The sequence below is a fragment of the Suricata suricatta genome, chromosome 7 (genome assembly GCF_006229205.1).
Source record: "Suricata suricatta isolate VVHF042 chromosome 7, meerkat_22Aug2017_6uvM2_HiC, whole genome shotgun sequence".
NCBI lineage: Eukaryota > Metazoa > Chordata > Mammalia > Carnivora > Herpestidae > Suricata > Suricata suricatta.
Window position 1 is genome coordinate 34,364,943 of NC_043706.1, and position 20,645 is coordinate 34,385,587.

Genomic DNA, 20,645 nt, shown 5'->3' on the forward strand with positions numbered 1-20,645 from the left:
AGGGGGTGCATAGCCCAGTTGTCTCCTTAGTATTCAAACTCTGAGGCCAGTCTTCCTGTTTTTACTTTTTAGTCAGTAGTCTGAGAGATCTGCTCACCTAGTGTGAACTTGAACTTCCTGCTGTTCACTTCTCATCAAAACTCTGGCAGTAAGAAATAATTTTCTAGAAATAATATTACATTGCTCAAAGGATATGCAGACCATCTATTTCTCTAAAAAAATCTGGGCCAAACCAGACCCTCTGAAGATTGTATACATTTTGTTGGCCTCTGCTAGACTTGTGTTAAATTGCACTTAGATGATTTGCCTGTAGCCTACTTTGGAGCTGTGGCTAGAAGCAGTCATGAATTATGAAGCTCAGGCTGTCTCTGCATTCGGGCTGTTTGTTGAGAATGTCTCTTAAATAAATCACGATGTCTTTTTAGGAGAACCCACAGAAGAGATTTTACCCTGGTCTCAGGACCAGGAGAGGCCATGCTTAGGAGAAACTAGTTTGTTTTCGTCCTTCGGACATAATTGCAAATTGTGTTATTGGTCCTGTTTTCTTTTTTGCTTAGGCTGCTAGGAAGCCCAGAGCCATATATGGATGGATTTGTGTATATTAACCTCCCATGCCACTGGGTTTGATTTTGTTTCCTTTTCCCTCCTCTTCTTCCTTCCTTGTTTTTTTCCCCTCCAGATGCATAGAATGCATGACCTGTTTATCATTGGCAGCGGTGAGGCCGTATTACAGCTCCTCCCTCCCTTCCAGTGCCGGAGACACTGTCAGTCCATGGCGATGCCACTAGAACCAGGGGATATTGGTAGGTGGGGCCCCCCGAGGGCAAGGTCAGTTTCAGGATGTGTGTGGTTTTTAACTCAGAAAATATTCTAAGAATTAAATATTGTCTTCGCAAAGCTTCAATTCAGTAGAGTTGACAATAGCATTCCTTTATGGACAGGGTCAGTGTTTATGCTGGGTGGAACAACCAATAAGGAAATGTAGCCCAGAGAAGTGCCTCATTATATATGTTATGTATATTTGAATGTGTGATGTGTTCCATCGGTCTTAGAAACTTCAGGTTAGAAGGCATTATAGGAAATACTTATATTTTCTATAAATATAGAAATATATAGAATAGAAGTATATAGAAAATATCAATATAGTCACTGGGGTGGCTCAGTCAGTTGAGCATCTGACTTGGGCTCAGGTCATGATCTCACAGTTCGTGAGTTCGAGCCCTGCTGAGAGTACAGAGCCCGCTTCAGATCCTCTGTCTCCTTTCCCACTCATGCTCTCTCAAAAACAAATACTTGAAAAAAAGAAGAAAATATTTAGAGCAATCCTTTATTTTACAGATGAGGAGATTGAGGCCCTGAGAGGTGACCGTCCCAAGCTCCTCCCATCACCTAGGCAGAGCATCAAGCTTTAAGTGTCTCCATCAACAGTCAGGCCACAGGAGGCACATTCCAGGGGAAACCCTCTCTGTGTCTCTTTTGCTAATAACGCAGTGCAAGCAGTGTGTGAGGGCGACGACCCCATGAGGAGACCCACTTTCGTGTGGCCCCCCTGCCAAGTCACAGCCTCACAGTCATGACTCACCCTTGGCTCCATGATTTCCCACTGTGGTTTGTTCTGTGCATTATATTCTAGAAATCCATTCCAAAGAAATAGGTTTGAATCAACTTCTGTCTGAAGCAATCAGTTTGACAGGAGGGTTTTCTTGGCGGAAGCAGATAGCAAGCATCGCGATTGCTCCCTGTTTTTCCTGCCTCACAAAACCTAGGGGAAGCCTCGGGTCCCGGACAGAGCCCAGGCTGGTTTTCCAGTTGATTTCTTTTCATTTTACCTCCTTAGAAGACCCAAGTCTTTGGAAACTTTTCACCCATTTGGAAGTAGGATGCAGACTGCAAACTGTACCAGGCTTTAATCCATGTTACATAATTTCTTTCAGTGAAAATCATGCACATATTAAGCGTTAACTGATAATGGAGCACAGCTGGCCTGGCCCTGGGGAATTACTGCAAAAAAGGGGATTTTTGTGTAGAAATTGTTTTGAAGCTATTTTCCCGTAGTGGAGTGACCCTTCCACGAGGCATGTCTATTGTACAAGCCTGTGTGGCATTGGGCTTTGAGAGTGCGTGGTTTTGCCTGAAAAAGTCTCTGTCTCCTGTTCTGCAACTGCCAGGAAGTTCAGACAACTATAGAAACACCTTAGTTATCCAAGTTTTAGGTTCCTGGATCCCACAGACCTCTAGAATGCGACTTACAGAGTTGGGGGTTATAAGCGGATGCCTGGCCGTGATCCAGGAAGCTTTGAGCACTGTGGTTCATAGTGGCTCTTGTTGGATGTCCCATCACAGAGAGGACCGATAACTGGGGATATGTATGCCAGCCGGACCTGCCTGTCTGTGCCCACAGGTGTGGCCGGTCCTTGCCATTCACCTGCTTTCCCGTTGCTGTTTGCCTTCAAGGCTATGCCGGTGCCACCCACTGGAAGGTCTACGTTAGAGCCAGAGGGGCCCAGCCTTTGGTCATCTGTGACGGGACCACCCTCTCAGAGCTATAGGAGACGAGAACTGACCAGAGGAACAACTTCGAGGTCTGAAGGCCAGATTGGAAGGGAAGAAATAAAAACAGAAACAATGAAAGCACTTTCCTGCCCTGTGCGTGTGTTTAGAGCCTGCTGTATGCTGAAGGCAGTGGCCAGAGCCTGGCCCTCCTGACTCCTCCAGCCTACCCGTGTGGCCAGGATTTCACTGATACCTGTCTGTGAGAGGCTGGCCTCTTCCACACCTTCTGGAACCGCAGCCTTGAGGCTGCCTCTCAGGCAGGAAACAGGGTTGATGCCTTCCCTTACTTGTATGGCATGGCCCTCTCTGCTGGCTCCCTGGCCACAGAGATGGTGGCCAGCAGGTCCTGACTGCAGGGCCGTGCCTTACCAGGTAGGCCTGCTCCGCCTGTCTTCCCGGCCGCACCACCCGATACTTTTATGGAAAGCCATGGCCGATTAAATAAGTTGTTGCAATTTCCCAAGCAGAGTGGAATTTAGAACCAAGGTTAAGTAATCTCCCAGTGTCCGTGGCCCTTGGAGTCTCAGCGATGCCAGGTTGGGGTCTGATTATAATTGAAATGTTAATTCCTGAGGTCATACTTCCCTCCATTTCATCAAGTTCTTAGACCCGCACCCACCTCCTCCCCTCCTCGCCACCTCCCTTCCCTTCCCGCTCGCCTCTCGAGCTGGTTTCTCAGAAGCCGGACTGCTGGTCCCTCTCCCTTGGCAGAGCCCTTTATTGCTGAGGCAGCACCGCTTCTGTCGGCTGGGTCGCTTTTACCAAGTGTCTTCAGAGGGGACGAGTTAGAGCACTGGCCTGGGGAGAGGGCGCCTCCCCGGGTTTGATCTTTAGGGCCCAGCTCTCCGCAGGGAAGATGTTTTACAGATGTGTCAAGCTGATGTTGTAAGGGGCTGGGAAGGAACTGCAGGCCCCACGTGGTTGCCAGCTGGGTGTGCGACCGTGGGATCCACTGTCTTGAGATGGTTTCTCTGTGCTGGGAAACAAGGTGCGGGCTTTTTATTTGTAACCATGTAAAGCTCTGTGCTTCCAGGTGGGCGATCCACTGCACTCACTGTTTTCTCCAAGTGCTTTTCGTGTGTATTACCCAACGGTGTAAATGAGGACATACTTTTCCTTCTCTCCCCCCCTCCGCCCCCCGCCTTTATTCTTTTATCGATGCTGCTAGATACCTGGCCTCCCGTCCTATGCCATCACCCAGCTCAAGAAAAAGCCACACCATGGTCCCCGGTTGTGAATTGCAGAAATCAGATGAATCCAGGTGTCCATGGCCGAGTTAATGGACCAGAGGCAGGCGGTGGGGAGATCAGAATGTGGGACTCCTTGCAGGGCCCCCTGCACCTCGTCCTTGGGGCCTCCCTCAGCACCTCTCACGAGCAGCCGTGGGGATCACCCAGGCGCCACGGGGCCGGTTTGTGGGCTTGTAAAGGAGAAGCATGGTTCACGGAGCTCAGGGTGGAAACCCTCCGCCTCCACGGACTTGAATGAAACGAGGATGAATGGTGCCTGAGGGAGTTTCTTCTTCAGCAAGTCCGTGCCTTGTGTGGGTGAATGCGGGAAAAACAAAAGTTTTTTGTACATATTAAAGTCATGCTGCTAAGCTGTTATGATTTAAGAGGTCTGAAATCAGAGGGATCATTTCAAGGCCAGCTTTGCGCAAGCTTTTAGAGCCTTCGCAGGGTCCTTACCCCTGCTGCGCGCAGAGGAGGCTTGGACGTAAACAAGTTCTTCAGTTTTCTTGAATTAGGTCCTTCAGGTTAACGCAAGAGAGGGTTCCTTAGAAGAAAAAGAAGCTGTTTTGACGGTTGGGATTTCTCTTTTGTCTTTTTGCGTTACCCCGCGTTCCTTCCCCACTTCACGCCTGCCCTTCACACCGTGACTGTTCATGAAAAATCCACGGCAACTCAAACCTTTGAAAACTAAGAAACCCCTGCATGTGTCCCTCTTCCGAAGCGATCCCGGAGCCCTGAGCTGTCTGCAGTTCAAGAGAAAATGGTGTGGCCACAGATAAGCCAAGACTCCCATGCATGTCCTGCTCATTTTACTTAAAACCTGCCCAGTTCAGAACCAAAGGTGGATGTCTGTGAGGAAGTTTTCCACGGCGGGTTTTCTGCGCTTTAACTACTGGATACAGAGAAGTAATTGGCCTTACCTCAAGGCAGTTCTGATAAGCAGGACACAGGAGTGGCTTCCTACAGGGATGACCTGCGGTCGCCAGCCAGTCCCTTTCTCCCCGAGGCGTTGGGTGAGCCTGCTGCCCACCTCCGCTGTCTGCCCCTCCACTGTGACCCGGTGTGCAGAGGAGGGTCATCAGGATGAAGGAGAAGGGTCGGGAGGCACGGTGGGACCGCCTAACCAGCCCCCCCCCCCCCCCACCGTAAGTGCAGAACCACAGGGCCTCGCTCGCACGTCTGCTGAGTGGGTCCTGTGTCACGGTGGTGACCTCCGCACTTGTGGTCGGTTCACTGTCTTGTAGGTTCCCCGAGCAGACTCAGGCCCCCAGATCCGCTCTGCGGGGACAAAGGCTGCATGGCAGCAGTGTGACGCCTTTACCTCCAGATGGCCTGAGGTCCGGAGGAGTCCAGTATTGACGAGATGTCATACCCGTTCTGGCTTCTCAAAAGAGGCAGAACCTACCTTCTCCCCACTCTCAATTTTTTTTTTTTTTAGGGAAGGGAGGAAGTAAAATAATGCAGTTTATGAAAACAGAATCTAGGGGGCACCTGGCTGGCCCAGTCGATGGAGAGTGAGACTCTTGATCTCAGGGTTTGTAAGTTTGAGTCCCACATTGGGTGTAGAGGTTACTTAAAAAGAAAATCTTTCTTATTTTTTATTTTTGAGAGACAGAGACAGAGCGAGCAGAGGAGAGTCAGAGAGAGAAGGAGACAGAGAATCTGAAGCAGGCTCCAGGCTCTGAGCTGTCAGCACAGGGCCCAAACCCACGAACCGTGCAGTGAAGTCAGACACTTAACCGACTGAGCCACTCAGGTGCCCCAAAAATAACTCTTAAAAAAAACAACAACAGAATCTACTTAGATGGTGAAAAAACAGTCTAGGAAAGGAGCAGATTCAGGCTCATTTTCTGAGAGAAAGAATAGTAATCCTTGATTAGTCTGTTCTAAGAGTGTCTCCATAGACGTGATCTCCCTTCATCGATACTCAGTCCTGTAAAGTAGGTATTCAATCCTCATTTTACAGACAGCAGGGCCTTGACCAGTTACCTGCTGGCCGATAGGTAGTTGGTTTTGCGGCGTGTCCTTTTCCTGCTCCAGCACAGTGTGGTGCCCGAGAATGAAGATGTGGATGTAGTCTGCTCGGGTGTGGCTCCCGCTTGGGGAGGGGGGGCTGCGGGAGGGGGTCAGAAGCCGGCAGCGCTCCCAGGTTTGTTTTCAAAACTGTCTTGGACAGAAGTGGAAGAGGAGAGACTCTAACCAGATGACTTTTATAAAAATCATTTCACTTTTTCCCTCCCTGTTGAAAACTCCGTAGGAGCGAATGTGGCTGGAACGCAACTGTGTCCAACCATTTTTCCTTCTCCACATGTTTCCAGATGTGTGACCAGAAGAGGGACTCTGCCCAATTCCAGTCTTGGGTCCCCTTAGAGTTTACCTCACTTGTTTTTCAGTTTTTGTTTCTGTTCCCTTCTTCCAAATTCCAGCATCGACCTATGTGTAGGAACAGTTATTTTTTTACACCACAGGCTCCTTAGGTGCAGGTGATGGCCTCGGTCATTCTAGCATAGTCCGGAATGAGGGTTTGCTTCTTGGCCAGTGGCTTCCGTGATGAACATTCAAACCCCAGAGCAAATGTTCCCCTCTCATCTCATCTTGCCCACAGGAGAAGGGGAAAGAGAGGAAGCTGCGGGTCTGGTTGCATGGAGAGAGGTGACCTTGGCTACCTTTTGAGAATCTGTTATTAATTGAAGGGGTCTTCCAGGCTTTTGAGCTCTCCTTGTGAGGGAGGAGAGACTCTCCTGAGTTCACAGCCTCAAATTCAACCTTCAGTGGTGACCCATCACCCACTAGAATTGGTCAAAAGAGGGGTGCTTGGGTTCCTCAGTCAGTTAAGCATCTGACTTTGGCTCAGGGCATGATTTCGTGGTCCATGAGTTCAAGTCCCGCATTGGGCTCCGTGCTGACAGCTCAGAGCCTGGAGCCTGCTTCTAATCCTGTGTCTCCCTCTCTGCCCCTCACTCACTCATGCGCTCTCTGTCTCTCAAAAATGAATAAATGTTTAAAAAAATTTTTTTAATAAAATTGGTTAAAGGAACGCAATGCCAGAGATCTGCTTTAAATGGCATTCTAGACTAAGTTTCTCTCCACGTTTGGAGCTCTTCATATTAATCCCAGAGCTGATGGTGTCAGGGCCAGGGGGGCAGGGAAAGTGCCGGCACTTATAGAGAGCCTAGAGCCTTACAGCGATCGCCATCAGGGTGCATGTCCCTGGCTTCCTCGCCCCAGCCTCCCAGTACCCAAGGCTCCTTCCACAAAAGCATGTCCAGGAAGATGGACAGGTGCTCTCCCTGTCGCGCCCCACACCGGAGTGGGGCCCGCCCTTGGACACGGAGAGGTTTTATGTGCTGGCCTTGGTGAGAAGCCCTCTGGCCAGCTCGTCTGAGGTCCAGGTCCTCCGTGTCTGCTTTCCCTGCCCTGCATAATTGAAGCATTAGAGCTAACTCCATCTGTCAGCCTCCTCTCTCTGGAGACTGGGACATGGCCAGAGCTTTTCACAAGAGCTGAGAGAAGAAATGTTACGTAACTCCAAGTGGAGGCCTGGAACCGTCCAGACATGCCGGGCGGAGGCTGACCCGACCACTCCTCTTGCACTTGGCGCATCTGCGGGCGGCATGAACCCGGCCGTGAGCCTCAGCGGCGAGCCCCTGTGCAGGGAGGGGAAACCAGGCTGGGGGTTCATACAGGAACTAGGGCGTCCAGACATCAGCTCTGTGCCAAGCTCGATTCCCCTCATTTCCTCACAACAGCTCTGGGGGTAGGTGAGGCTGCCCAGTGAGGCCACCTTTACTCAAAGCCCAGCAGTGTCACAGCCTTCAATTCCAGCCCCCTGGGGGCACTTTTGGCCCTTCTAGGAACAAGTTCTCACTTCTCCACAAGAATCCGTGACAGGAGCAGACAGACGTGTGGCCTTCCCATGACTTCCCCTCCCAACTCCTTGCCACGGTTCTCGCCTCAGAAGCTAGCTGCAGTCTCTCTCCTCCCTCCCTCCTGCGGAAGAGTCACAGCAGACACTGAGGCAGGGGGCCCAGACTGGAGGGGCAGAGGTCAGCATCCTCAGGGAACCCGGGAAGGTCCCAGGAGGCAGAGACGGACGCCTGGGTCCCAACCACGCGTGCAATGAACAGTGTGAGCTGTTGTAAAATGTGTTCAGCGCAGAAAGTTGACAACGACAAGGCACTGCCACCGTGTAAAGAATGTAAACTAAAATTTTATGTAATGAAAGTTTTTACTTTTGCAATTAAAAGTGTTTGTTGGTTGATAAGAAATTTCCTGTACTCAGTGTCATTCTTAAATTTCCAGTTCTCTCTTCTGCCATAACTGAAGAGACCAACTATCCACGTCCTACTCGTGAGGCAGGCCCGAGGGGCCCCCTGGGGCCTCCTGGTCACTTGTCCTCCCCCCTCTCCCCCGCCCCGGCCTTGGTCATCTCTGACATTCTCCCCCAGGATTCAAACGAGACCCTTTTTCTGTCTCCCAAGCTGGCTGCACACGGTCCCAGTGTCATCTCGGTGTTGCCTCACCTGTGGATGTCCTCAGTTCTCCCAGGGGGACAGCTGGGCCCCTGATGAGAGCCACTCTCAGCACTCCGTTAATTCAGTGCAGGTTTGAGTTAAGTCATTTTGGGGTTTTTTTGTAATGTCTTTTTTAATCTACTGTTTCACATAGATACATACATAGAACTGTTTCCTGTATGCCACGTCGTGTCCCATCTCTCCTCCATCTCTTGCTACAGACTTGTCCCTGCCCCCCACATGCCCCGCCCCCCACATGCCCCGCCCCCTTCCCTGGTCAGACACAACCGTGTGTCTTTCCGTGGCTGCCTCCGTGCTCTCTAATCATAATCCTGAATCAAGATTCTTGTCCTTTATCAAAAATGTGATCACATTACAGTCATTTGTCTGTCTCTTTTCTCACTCAGTACCTCACAGAGTTCTCTTCACATCACCTGGTGGAGCTCTAATCCTTTCTGTTTAATGGTTGACCCTCGGTGGTGTGAGGCAGGGGGACCAGACTGGAGGGGCAGAGGTCAGCATCCTCAGGGAACCCGGGAAGGTCCGGGCTTATTCCATTGTTCTCTTACTGATAGCAAGTCATCCTATTTAATGATTATTTGGATTAGAAGTCAAGAGGTTTAGAGTTCAGTTTAGAAATACTCATTTTGAGGTGCCTGGGTGGCTTGGTAGGTTGAGCGTCTCTTGGTTTTGGCTCAGGTTGTGATCCCAGGGTCCTGGGATCGAGCCCCTGCATGAGGCACCGTGCTGAGCATGGAGCCGGCTTGGGAGTCTCTCTCTCCCCCACTCACACATGTGTTCTCTCTCTCTCTCCCTCTCTCAAAGTATTTTTCAAAATAAAAATACTTGTTTTAAAGTATATTCATCCTTCTTTGTTCCAGCTAATATATATTCTTCAAAAATTCAAAAGTCGACCCATTCCACAGGACTATTCATTTACCTACTTGAAGCTGGACTTCAACAAGAAAAAAGGGGCAAGGGCTTTACTCCATGTGAAAAGATGACAAAGTCACCAGGTTTCGGTTCCTTTCTTTCTCTGTAGCACTTGACGCTCGTGGAGAGCATCTTCCTCCCTTGGCTTCTGTGAGACTCACTACTGCCTTCCAGAACCTCCTCTTTTCCACTTCTGTCTCCTTTGTGGAGTTTTCTTCTTCTCCCTGTCTCTGAAACTTTGGTCTCTCTTACCGGCCCTCCCGCTCTCCCTGCAAGGTCTCAGCTCTGTGCTTTCCCTTCCACCCAGGGCCGAGTCACCTCCACCCTACGTGCCCGGCCCGCCTCAGCCCTGGTTTTGTAAACCCAAGTGTCGCAAGCTCATTCCGCCAGTTCTCTCCCAAAGTGCCTCTAGTTTACTCTGTCCAGGACGACTGTGGCAGCCTCACAGGGCTCATGTCTTTTCTCTCGGCCTCTGCTTCTGATCAGGACCAAGCTCTAGAGAGTTCTGCCCCCCTTGTTGCATGCGCAGCCCCATGGCGGCTGTCTTGGTTTAGAGCCTTGCCGCTCCACGCCTAGATTCTGCCACAGTTGTGTTTCCTGGGCACACGCCACCATCTCGGTTCGCCACCCACAGAGCTGTCACAGGGCCCTTGCTGCGACACCTGCCCCAGTACTCCCTTGCTCAGCACTCCTCAGCGACACTCGGTTTACCCACAGGGCACGGCCTGGCCAACCCCTCCAGCTCGTTCCACTCCCGACCTTCGCTTCCCCTCCTCAACCACCGTGGCTCACCTCCACTGAACCATCTGAAACTCCTGGAAACATCCAGGCTGGTTTTTCTTCCTCTTTCTTTTTTTAGAGCACTTTTAGGTTCACAACAAAATTGAGCAGAAAGAGTTCCCATACAGCCTCTGACCACCGCCCACCCCGCCAGCACAACCTCCCCCACTCCTGACGAGAGGGGTACATTTGTACATGGACACATCATTATCCCCCAAAGTCCGTAGTTTACACCAGGTTCTCTCGGTGTTATGTACTCTGTGGTCTTGTACAAATGTGCAATGACGTGTCTCCACCACTATAGTATCATATGGAATAGTCTCACCACCCTAAAAACCCTCTAGGCTCTGCCTCTTCATCCCTCCCTCCCTGCTAACGAATCTCTGGCATCCAGTGATCTTTTTGCTGTTTCCACAGTGTTGTCTTTTCCAGAATGTCAGATAGCTGGAATCATATAGTATGTAGCCTTTTTCTTTTCCTTTTTTTTTTTTAATGTTTATTTTTGAGAGAAAGAGTGTGAGTCGGGGGCAGGGGTAGAAGGAGAGGGAGACACAGAATCAGAAGCAGGCTCCAGGCTCTGAGCTGTCAGCACAGAGCCCGATGTGGGGCTCAAACTCACGAACCGCAAGATCATAAACTGAAGTTGGACACTTAACCAACTAAGCCACCCAGGCACCCCCTTTTTTTTAAATATTTATTTTTGAGAGAGATACAGTGTGAGTCGGGGAGAAGCAGAGAGTGGGGGAGACACAGAATCCAAAGCAGGCTCCAGGCTCTGGGCTGTCAGCAGAGCTGACACGGGGCTCGAATCCACAAACTAGGGGTTCATGACCTGAGCTGAAGTCAGTCGTTTAACCAACTGAGCCACCCAGGCGTCCCCGCATAAACAGAGTTTCCAGTTCTGCTGGATAAATACCCAAAGAAGCATGATTGATGGATTATGTGGCAAGAATCATGTTTAGTTTTGTAAAAAACTGCCAAACATTTCCAAAATGGCTGCACCACGTTTGCCTTCCCACCAGTAACGAATGACAGTTCTTGTCACAACACACCCTCACCAGCTTTTGGTGGAGTCCATGTCCTGGACTTTGGCCATTCTAATAGTTGGGTCGTGAAATCGCGTTGTTTACTCTGCAGTTCCCTGAGACATGTGTTTACTTGCCACCCGTGTACCTTCTTCACGGGGATGTCCGCTCAGGTCTTTCACCCATTTTATAATCAGGTTGTTCATTTCCTCGTTGAGCTTTAGGAGTTCTTGTTTATTTTTGGATAACAGTCCTTTATCAGTTGTATATTTTAGAAATATTGGGGTGCTTGGGTGCCTTAGTTGGTTAAGTCAGGTCAGGTCATGATCTCACGGCTTGTGGGTTCGAGCCCCGCATTAGGCTCTCTGCAGACATCTCAGAGTCTGGAGCCTGCTTCGGATTCTGTGTCTCCCTCTCTCTCTGCCCCTCCCCTGCTTGTTCTCTGTTGCTCTCTGTTTCAAAAATAATAAAACATTCTTTAAAAAGTGAAAAAAAAATTTTTTCTCCCACTCAGTGGTTTGTCTTCTCATTCTCTTGACATTGTCTTTCATTCTACAGAAGTTTTATGTTTTAATAAAATCCAACTTCTCAGTTGTGTCTTTCATGGATCATGCCTCTGGCTTTGTACCCAGAGTCCTCACTGTAACCTACGTCATCTAAATTTTCTCGTCTGCTATCTTTTAGGAGTTGTATAGTTTTGCATTTTGTGAAAGAGTGTAGGTCTGTGTCTAGATCCTTCCTTCCTTCCTTCCTTCCTCTTTCTTTGCATGTGGATGTCCAGTTATTTTAATAGCACCATTGGTTGGAAAACATTACCTTCGCTTTATTGTATTGTCTTTGCTCCTTTGTCAACGACCCATTGCTTGTATTATATGGGTCTATTTCTGGGCTTTCTGTTGTGTTGTATTGATTTTTTGTCTTATCCTTTTTTTTTTTTTTTTAAATTTTTAAGCTTATCTGTTATTTTGAAAGAGAAGGAGACAACGCTGGAGGAGCACTGAGAGAGGGAGAGAGAATCCCATGCACGTTCCTCACGGTCAGCACAGAGCCCATGTGGGGCTCGGATTCACAAACCATGAGATCATGACCTGAGTCAAAAACAGGAGTTGGACACGTAACTGACTGAGCCACCCAGGCGCCCCACTTTTGTCTTATTCTTTTGCCAAGACCATATTGTTTTGATCACTGCAGCTTTATAGTGAGACTTGAAGTCAGGTGATGTCAGTTCTCTCTGTTCTTCTCCTTTGATACTGTGTGGGCCATTCTGGGTCCTTTGCCTCTCCATGTAAACTTTAGAGAATCTGGGGCGCCTGGCTGGTTCAGTCGATGGAACACACAACTCTTGGGCTCAGGGTTGTGGGTTCAAGCCCCATGTTGGGTGTTGAGGTTACTTTAAAAAATACTTAAAAAGAAAAAAAAAACCTTTAGAATCACTTTGTCAATATCCACAAAACAACGTGCTGAAATTTTGTTGGGATTGTGTGGAATCTGTAGATGGAGTTGCACCCAGGTTGCTGTTAATTTGAAGTTATAATTCCTATCCTGTGAACTTCGGTATGTCCTTTCTTTTGCTCAGTCTGAATTCCAGTCTCTTAGTGCACATTCCTTTAACATGACACATGTCCTTTAGGCTTTCCTAATAAATCAAACTGACAAGCCTCCAGACACTGTGTTGAAGACAGATATTTCACCAGTCTTATTTATTCCAGAATAATAACTTTATTATTTTTGTAAAAATGACACCTTCTTATAAAGAATTGAAGAGAATTTGGGTGATCTTATGAAAATCTCCACCCAGAGATAATTAATGAGATGAACAGTATTCTAGGCATTCCTAGGATACTTCTAGCTAGGTGAGATAGAAATGCTTTTACAAAAATGGAGGTAGTCATGCTATTTAAAAAAATAAAAGAGGGGCACCTGAGTAGCTCATTCAGTTAAGTGTCTGACTTCAGCTCAGGTCATGATATCACAGTTCGTGAGTTCAAGCCCTACGTCAGGCTCTGTGCTGACAGCTCAGAGCCTGGAGCCTGGATTCTGTGTCTCCCCCTCTGCTCCTCTGCTTGCTCACTCTCAAAAGTAAATAAACATTTTTACAAATTAAATAAATAAATAATTAATTAAATAAAGCAATTTTATGTGAATCTAACGGAAGACAAACCAAAGTAGGCATTTCTTCCCTGCAAAATACATATATATAATGTAAAATATTTTAATATATATAAGTAGTCCCTAAAAGAACTTTCTGAGGTTAAGATCATGAGAAACATTAAGAAATTGGAATTATGGGATGGCTGGGTGGCTCAGTCAGTTAAGCATCCAACTCTCAATATCCGCTCAGGTCATGATCTCACGGGTTCATGAGTTTGAGCCCTGTGCTGTTAGTACGGTGCCTGCTTGGGATTCTCTCTCCCTATCTCTCTGCCCCTCCCCTGCTCTCTCTCTCTCTCTCTCTTTCAAAATGAATAAACATTAAAAAAAAGAAACTAGAATTTTTCTGGGGCACCTGTCTGGCTCACTTGGTCGATCATGCAACACTTGATCTCAGGGTTGTGAGTTCAAGCCCCACATTGGGTGTAGAGGTCACTAAACCAACAAATAAACTAGAATTATTTTCTTTAAGTGACATTGTGCCACTTTTTAAAAGTTTTATTTATTTGGGAGAGGAAGAGACAGTGCAAGTGGGAAAGGAGCAGGGAGAGAGGGAGAGAGAATCCCAAGCAGGCTTCATGCTGCCAGCACAGAGCTTGACGTGGGGCTCGAATTCACAAAACTGTGTGATCAATCATGACCTGAACCAAAACCAAGAGTTGGTTGGCTGAGCCACCCAGCCGCCCCTAAACTAGAATTATTCTTAATAAGCTTTTCTTTTTAGCTGCCACAGTCCAAGGCTCTGAAGATGAGCAAACCACTTGCTTTTTCTCTCGTCTTATCTCTTAGCTTCTCAATTTGTGTTACTCATACCTATAGTGACATTATCAAAATCTATGCATCGCCTTCTGCTCTGGAACCTTAATTCTCAAAGTTATTTTGACCTCCTCTTACATTCAAGTTGATTTGTGACCCACCACCAGGACTTCTACTGTCCCCTTTTCACTCCTGAATTGTTTTCAAACCCTTCATTGGCCATATCTCATCATAAAGTTCCTCAAGGATGGCTCATGAATGTTGTACATTCTGTGTTTGAGAATATTTCCATGGCTTTTCTACTTGAATGCAACTTGGCCGAGTAAAACATTCTTACATCACACTCTTTTGTTCAGAACTTGGGAGAAATTTTGCTGTTGTCACACAGCAGCATTGTCCGCTGCTAGGGACCAGACAGACCAGCCTAAGAGCCCCCTTTTAATCTGTAGGCCTGAAGGATTCTATCTTGTTATTGTGAGTGCTCTCTGGAGCAAAGTGTGCTCTTTTGAGCTGCAATTCCATGCTGCTTTGGGGGGATGTTGCCTTGTATTTTTTCCCCTTCAGTCTTGTCGAACGCTGATTGGCATACATCACTGCAGAGATGTAAGGTGTTCAGCACAATGGTTTGATCTGCAGGTAGTGTGAACCCCTTGTCACAGTAGGTTAATTTCACGTCCATCATCTCGTGTGGATACCACAAAAAATAAAAGAAAAAAAGCCAATTTCTCTTTGTGATGAGAGCTCTTCGGATCCAGTTTCTTAACAACTTGTATGTTCTTTATGAATACTTTTTCTTTTCCATTTGTTGGGTGTTTGTTTCAGACTCTGTGTTTATTCCTTTGTTTCATTGGCTTGATTTTTTTTTTTGAGAGAGAGAGAGAGCAAGCGGGTACGGGGCAGAGAAGGAGACACAGCATCCTAGGCAGGCTCCACAAGGTCAGCACAGAGCCCAACACAGGACTTGAACTCACAAACCATAAGATCATGACCTGAGCCAAAATCAAGAGGCGGACACTTACTGTGCCCCTCATTGTCTTGATCTTTTGTAACTGTAGTGTTCTCTCTGTTAAATACTTGTCTTTTTTCTCATTTCCCATAATTCTCTCAAACCTTCCCTCTAGATCAATTTATTTTTTTTCCCAGCCATATCCAGTTTCTTGTTATTTCGGAGGCACTAGTTCTGTCAAAGTGCACTTCATTTGTTCCCTTATGTCATCCTGTCATTTGATCTTTGCTTACTTTCTTGAAAGCCTGGTGTTAATTTTTCTGTAGTTCAGAATGCTATTGGGGCTTTTTTCCTCCTGTTCTTTGGATGACATTTTCTTTCTTTTTTTATTTTAATGTTTTTAGTGTTTATTTACTTTTAAGAGAGAGAGAGTGTGCGCGAGCAGGGAAGGGGCAGAGAGAGAGGGAGACACAGAATCCGAAGCAGGCTCCAGGCCCTGAGCTGTCAGCACAGAGCCCAACACAGGCCTCGAACCCACCAGCTATGAGATCATGGCCTGAGCCAAAGTCGGATGCTTAACCAACTGAGCCATCCAGGTGCCCCCGGATGACATTTTCTTCTAGAGGTGGTTTTCATCAGTTAAATACACGTGTTCCTCTCCCTCCCTCCCTCCCTCCCTCCCCCCCCTTTCTTTCTTTCTTTCCTTTCTTGCATATAGTTGTGTAGCTACCACGCCATTATTTCTCAATGTCTTGTGCATAATGAGACAGCTCTGGCCAGGTCTTCTGTTTGCTTCTGTGCTGTCTGGGTATCTTCTCAATTCCAACAGCATCTGTGCCCACTGCTAAAATGTAGCAAATGTCAACATTTTATTGTATTAGCAAATCGATTTACACAACCTATTTACTACTTGCTGCAAACGCCCCATTTTTGCTCTTTCATAACTGAGGACACTCCTCACCAGCTAGAGACACTGCCTGCTGCCCTTCCTGACCGCAAGCCTTCTTCACTCTGTCCGAATAGGAACTCATATGTTCTTATCTACCTACCATAGTCCATTTTCTTGGTTAAAAAAAAATCTTATTTCCCACTGCTCCCTGTAAGAAATTACTGAAAACTAAATTAATGAAAATCTAGCAAATACAAGGACATACAGCATCATCTAAAAACCGATAGAATAATAGCCCTTCCTTTCCAACCACCCAGCCACACACGCTGGGCTTCCTTGCCCCTCGGGAAGCTGTCACTTGGAGTGGAAGGACTGGGAACTCAAGAGCCAGAGGCCTCAGAAGGACCCCCAGTTTCGGCTTGCTACCGCAGTGTCCAGAGAGTTCCAATGACTTCTCTGGTTTTGGTTTCCTCGTCGCTCAGTGTGGCTAATCTTGTCTTCAGAGGGTCAGTATAAAGGTACCTGAGCCCATGTGAGTGAAGTACGTGGCCAGCTCTGTCCCTGCACAGAGCAGGTACATAATGCATGTTCTCCCCTCCTCTGTGGGCAGGCCTCCACCAGCCTCAAGAGCCATGTTCAAGAGCACCTGGGCAGCTCAGTCAGTTGAGCGTCCAACCCTTGATTTTGGCCCAGATCATGATCTCATGGTTCGTGTGTTCAAGCCCCGCATCGGGGTCTGTGCTGACAGCTCAGAGCCTGGAACCTGCTTCAGATTCTGTTTCCCTCTCTCTCTGCCCCTCCCCCACTGGTGCTCTGTCTCCCAAAAAGAAACATTACCAAAGAAGAAACCTGTCTCTGCTCCCTGCCCACCTCCACTGTTGTCTCCTTGCCCACTCCCAGCCCTGTTTCATCCCCAGCCCTCTAAACTTCACCTAAAGGATATCACCTCTCAGCCTCACGCCAAACCCAACCTGCCCACCAGCATTTAATGTTTTCCTTCATCCTGTCTGGCCTGGGTTTGTGGGACAAAGCTCGTTCTTTTCAGCTCAACCTATCCCCAATCTGTGCTAGAGGACGGGCCATTCGATGTTTTATCAGAGGCCCTCTGCTTCCCCTGCCCTCTGCCCCCGGAGTTCCCTAAGGCAACTCACATGGACGGAGGTGGCTGAATCCTCCTTCCACTACACAGATCCCTTCCTGGCTGAGGACAAACGCCACAGATGTGCAGCCCAACTGCTTACCCAGCAGGCCTCAGGAAGAGCTGTCTTGGCCCAGAAGATGCCTCTTGGCCCCAGGCACCCTCACCCTAGCCTGGCCCCCCAGTGCTAAGGAGCTCAAATCTGAAGCTGGGCAAAGCACTGAGGGCTGCATGTGTCTGGCTTCTGTCCAGATGTCCAGGTTTGGGCCCTATGGGTTACAGAAAGAAATAAGGTCCCAGCCCCTTAAGAGTTTATAATCTTGGGACACCCAGCTGGCTCAGTTGATAGAGCATGCAACACCCAGCTGGCTCAGGGTTGTAAGTTCAAGCCCCACACTGGGTATATCGATTACTTAAAACCAAATTTTTTTATTTATTTATTTTTTGGGGAAAGAGAGAGTGCATGAACAGGAAAGGGGCAAAGAGGGGGAGGGAAAGAATCCCAAGCAGGCTCCACACTGTTAGCATGGAGCCCAATGTGGGGCTCGAACCTATGAACCATGAAGAGTTGGCCGCTTAACTGACCAAACCACCAGGCACCCCTAAAAATAAATCTTAAAGAAAAAAAGTTTATAATCCTGTTCACAAGACATAAGGAGCCAGTGGAAGGTACATTTTAAAAACTAAACATTGTGGGAGGGGGCACCTGGGTGGTTTGGTGGTTAAGCGGCTAGCTTCAGCTCAGGTCATGTTCTCACGTTCTACGTCGGGCTCTGTGCTGACAGCTCAGAGCCTGGAGCCTGTCTTCTGATTCTGTGTCTCCCTCTCTCTCTCTGACCCTCCCTGGCTCATGCTCTCTCTCTCTCTCAAAAATTATATTTAAAAAAACACTAAAAAACCCCTAAACATTGGGAAGTAAGACATTCTCTGAGAATTAAACTACAAATCAATACAAAATGAGACAGAACAGATAGGCAAAATCACCTGAAGAAATGGTTCCCAGGCTTGACTGAAACCAAAATGGAGACAGACCTAACACAGAGAAAGGCTAATATAGACTGTGTCCATGGGAAAGGAGCGAGTGGCCACCAGGGGAAGCCAGAGAAAGGACAGTCTTGTAGATGCTCTCCTCTGGTGCCCTGGCCAGGGTCCCCCAGCGTCCAGCCAGCCATGCCGGGGTCAGGCCCACACACAGGCACAGGCTGACCTCCTGCCGGCCACAGACACCATAGGGCGTCCCTCCCGCTTGCCCCACCATAGCCCCCACCATTCTGACCACATGTCCCTCCCCACAGGCTCCCCAACCCCAGCTCCAAAACCAAGCCTGGGCCCACACTCCTAAAGATGTTACCTGAAACTGGGTTTCCTACTTGGTAGGTGTCGAACCCAAAGACACAACCAAGCCAAAGAGTGCGGAAAGGAAGGGTTTTACTTGCAACGAGTCAGGACAACGCAGGGGATCTTTCCCAAAGCAGGGTCTCTTCAAATAACAATGCTGGGGGAGTTTCAAGCTAAGGGTGCATGCATATTCATGAAGGGGCTTGCACAAAGGGAAATTCAGTATAGGACTGGTGCAAACATCATCCTAAATTGACCTGTGTCAGTTGATTTAAATCATGAGGCCAGCAAGGGTTTGTACCATCATTTTTCAGGTTTCATTTTTCAGGGTCTGGTATCTGAATGCTCAAAGGAGTTCAAATCCTGCAAAAAAATTTAAAAACTTCAAGAAAGTACATCAAGTCCATCTTTACTTTTGAAATTGCACCAGGAGTTTTGCCACTGACTTCTTGTCTCTAGCATGGTTAGGCCATCTCACAGCCTGGCAGTGGCTATTCTAATGTTCTTTTGTTCCCTTAAAATTTTTAACTCCCAAGGTTTGGTCTTCTACAATTTCTAAATGTCCCAGAAAATTCTGCAAGAAATATGCTTGGGCCAGTAGAGCCGGTGAGGCACCCATCACAAATTGGCGGGGCGCCAGGGGCACCTGGGTGGCGCCCAGAGTTAAGTTTCTGACTCTGGCTCAGGTCATGATCTCAAGGTTCATGGGTTCAAACTCTGCGTCGGGATCTCTGCTGTCAGCTCAGAGCCGGCTTCAGATCCTCTCCCTCCCTCTCTGCCTCTCCTTTGCTCCCGTGCTCTCTCTCAAAAATAAATAAACATTAAAAAAAACGGCTGATGAGGTACCTGGGTGGCTCAGTCCATTGAGTGTCTGGCTTCAGCTCAGGGCATGATCTCACGGTTTGTGAGTTCGAGCCCCAAGTCAGGCTCTGTGCTGACAGCTCGGAGCCTGGAGCCTGCTTCGGATTCCGTGTCTCCCTCTCTCTCTGCCCCTCCCCTGCTCAAACTCTGTCTCTCTCTTTCTCAAAAATAAATAAACATTAAAAAAATTTTTTTTTCAATGTCTAGGGTCCTAAAATGACTTCTCATGCGACATCTGGCCTTTCCTTTTCTGGGGACCCCTAACCCTATCTGCCTACAAAGTCCCCCCTGAGATGTATCACTCTTCATTCTTGGGGGGTTAAGGCCAAAGGTCATTTTTCTGTAGCTGCTTCCTGCTGAGCATGGGGGAGTGGTCTCCCCCAGCTGGAAGAGTGGAACTCTCCTTAAAGCTAGACAAGTTTTGTTACCCTTCCCCCGCCCCCTCCCGGTGTTCTGTAAAGATGGGCAAGCTGAATTTGTGACCAAGTTTACCAGGAGTCTGAAGATGCACGGGCCAAACAATGAGAGTAGAGCAAGTATTAACAGGGGCCCCATCAAAGGTCCTAACCATGAAAACCATCCCCCAAGTACACTGTTAAAGATGGAGTCCCAGAGCCAGTTGTTTTTATCCTACTATTTCTATAGTTCTTTTTATGACCCAGGCTTTCTTCAACTTGGTTAGAGGTATTAATGTAGAAATGACATTCTCCTCCCGGAGAGCACAGGGAGCCCTGCTTTGGCTGTAGGACACTCAGGGACCCTCCTGTCTTGTGCTACATCCTTAGCCAGACCATTGAGGGCAGTTTCCTCATATTCCAAGATTGTTGAATATATAAATATATATAATATGTACATATTTTATATATATATATATATATATATATATTTTTTTTTTTTTTTTTTTTAAGTAGGCTCCACACTTGGTGTGGATCCCAATGCAGGGCTTGAGCTCATGACGCAGAGATCAAGGTTGATACCAAGAGTCAGACACTTAACTGACAAATCCACCTAGGCATGCCAAGAATGGATGTGTGTGTGTGTGTGTGTGTGTGTGTGTGTGTGTGTGTGTGTGTTTATAATCTTAAGGTAACATTTCTTTTTTTTTAATTTTTTAAATTTACATCCAAGTTAGCATATAGTGCAATAGTGATTTCAGGAGAAGGTTCCTTAAGCTCCTTACCCATGTAGACCATCCCCCCTCCCACAACCCCTCCAGTAACCCTCTGTTTGTTCTCTATATTTGAGTCTGTTATGTTTTGTCCCCCTCCCTGTTTTTATATTATTTTTGTTTCCCTTCCCTAATGTTCATCTGTTTTGTATCTTAAAGTCCTCCTATGAGTGAAGTCACATGATATTTCTCTTTCCCTGACTAATTTTGCTTAGCATAATATTCTCTAGTTCCATTCACATAGTTGCAAATGGCAAGATTTCATTCCTTTTGATCACTGAGTAATACTCCACTGTATATACACCACATCTTCTTTATCCACTCATCCATCGATGGACACTTGGGCTCTCTCCGTACTTTG

General features: G+C 47.6%; 1 protein-coding gene across 5 annotated transcripts in view; it reads left to right on the forward strand.

The window, feature by feature from the left end:
- C7H6orf89 (chromosome 7 C6orf89 homolog) overlaps nucleotides 1-4,168 on the forward strand; it is a 36,675-nt gene extending 32,507 nt beyond the window's left edge. For 3 of the 5 annotated variants that reach the window (XM_029943591.1, XM_029943590.1, XM_029943594.1), the window contains 2 exons: nucleotides 680-803; nucleotides 3,722-4,168. In XM_029943591.1, coding sequence (XP_029799451.1) covers nucleotides 680-803; nucleotides 3,722-4,041 — 444 coding nt within the window. In that variant the 3' untranslated portion in view covers nucleotides 4,042-4,168. Of the gene's footprint in view, nucleotides 1-679; nucleotides 804-2,401; nucleotides 3,013-3,721 lie in introns of those variants that run through there. The other 2 variants (XM_029943592.1, XM_029943593.1) reach the window with 2 other exon arrangements.
- Nucleotides 4,169-20,645: the final 16,477 nt, after the last annotated feature.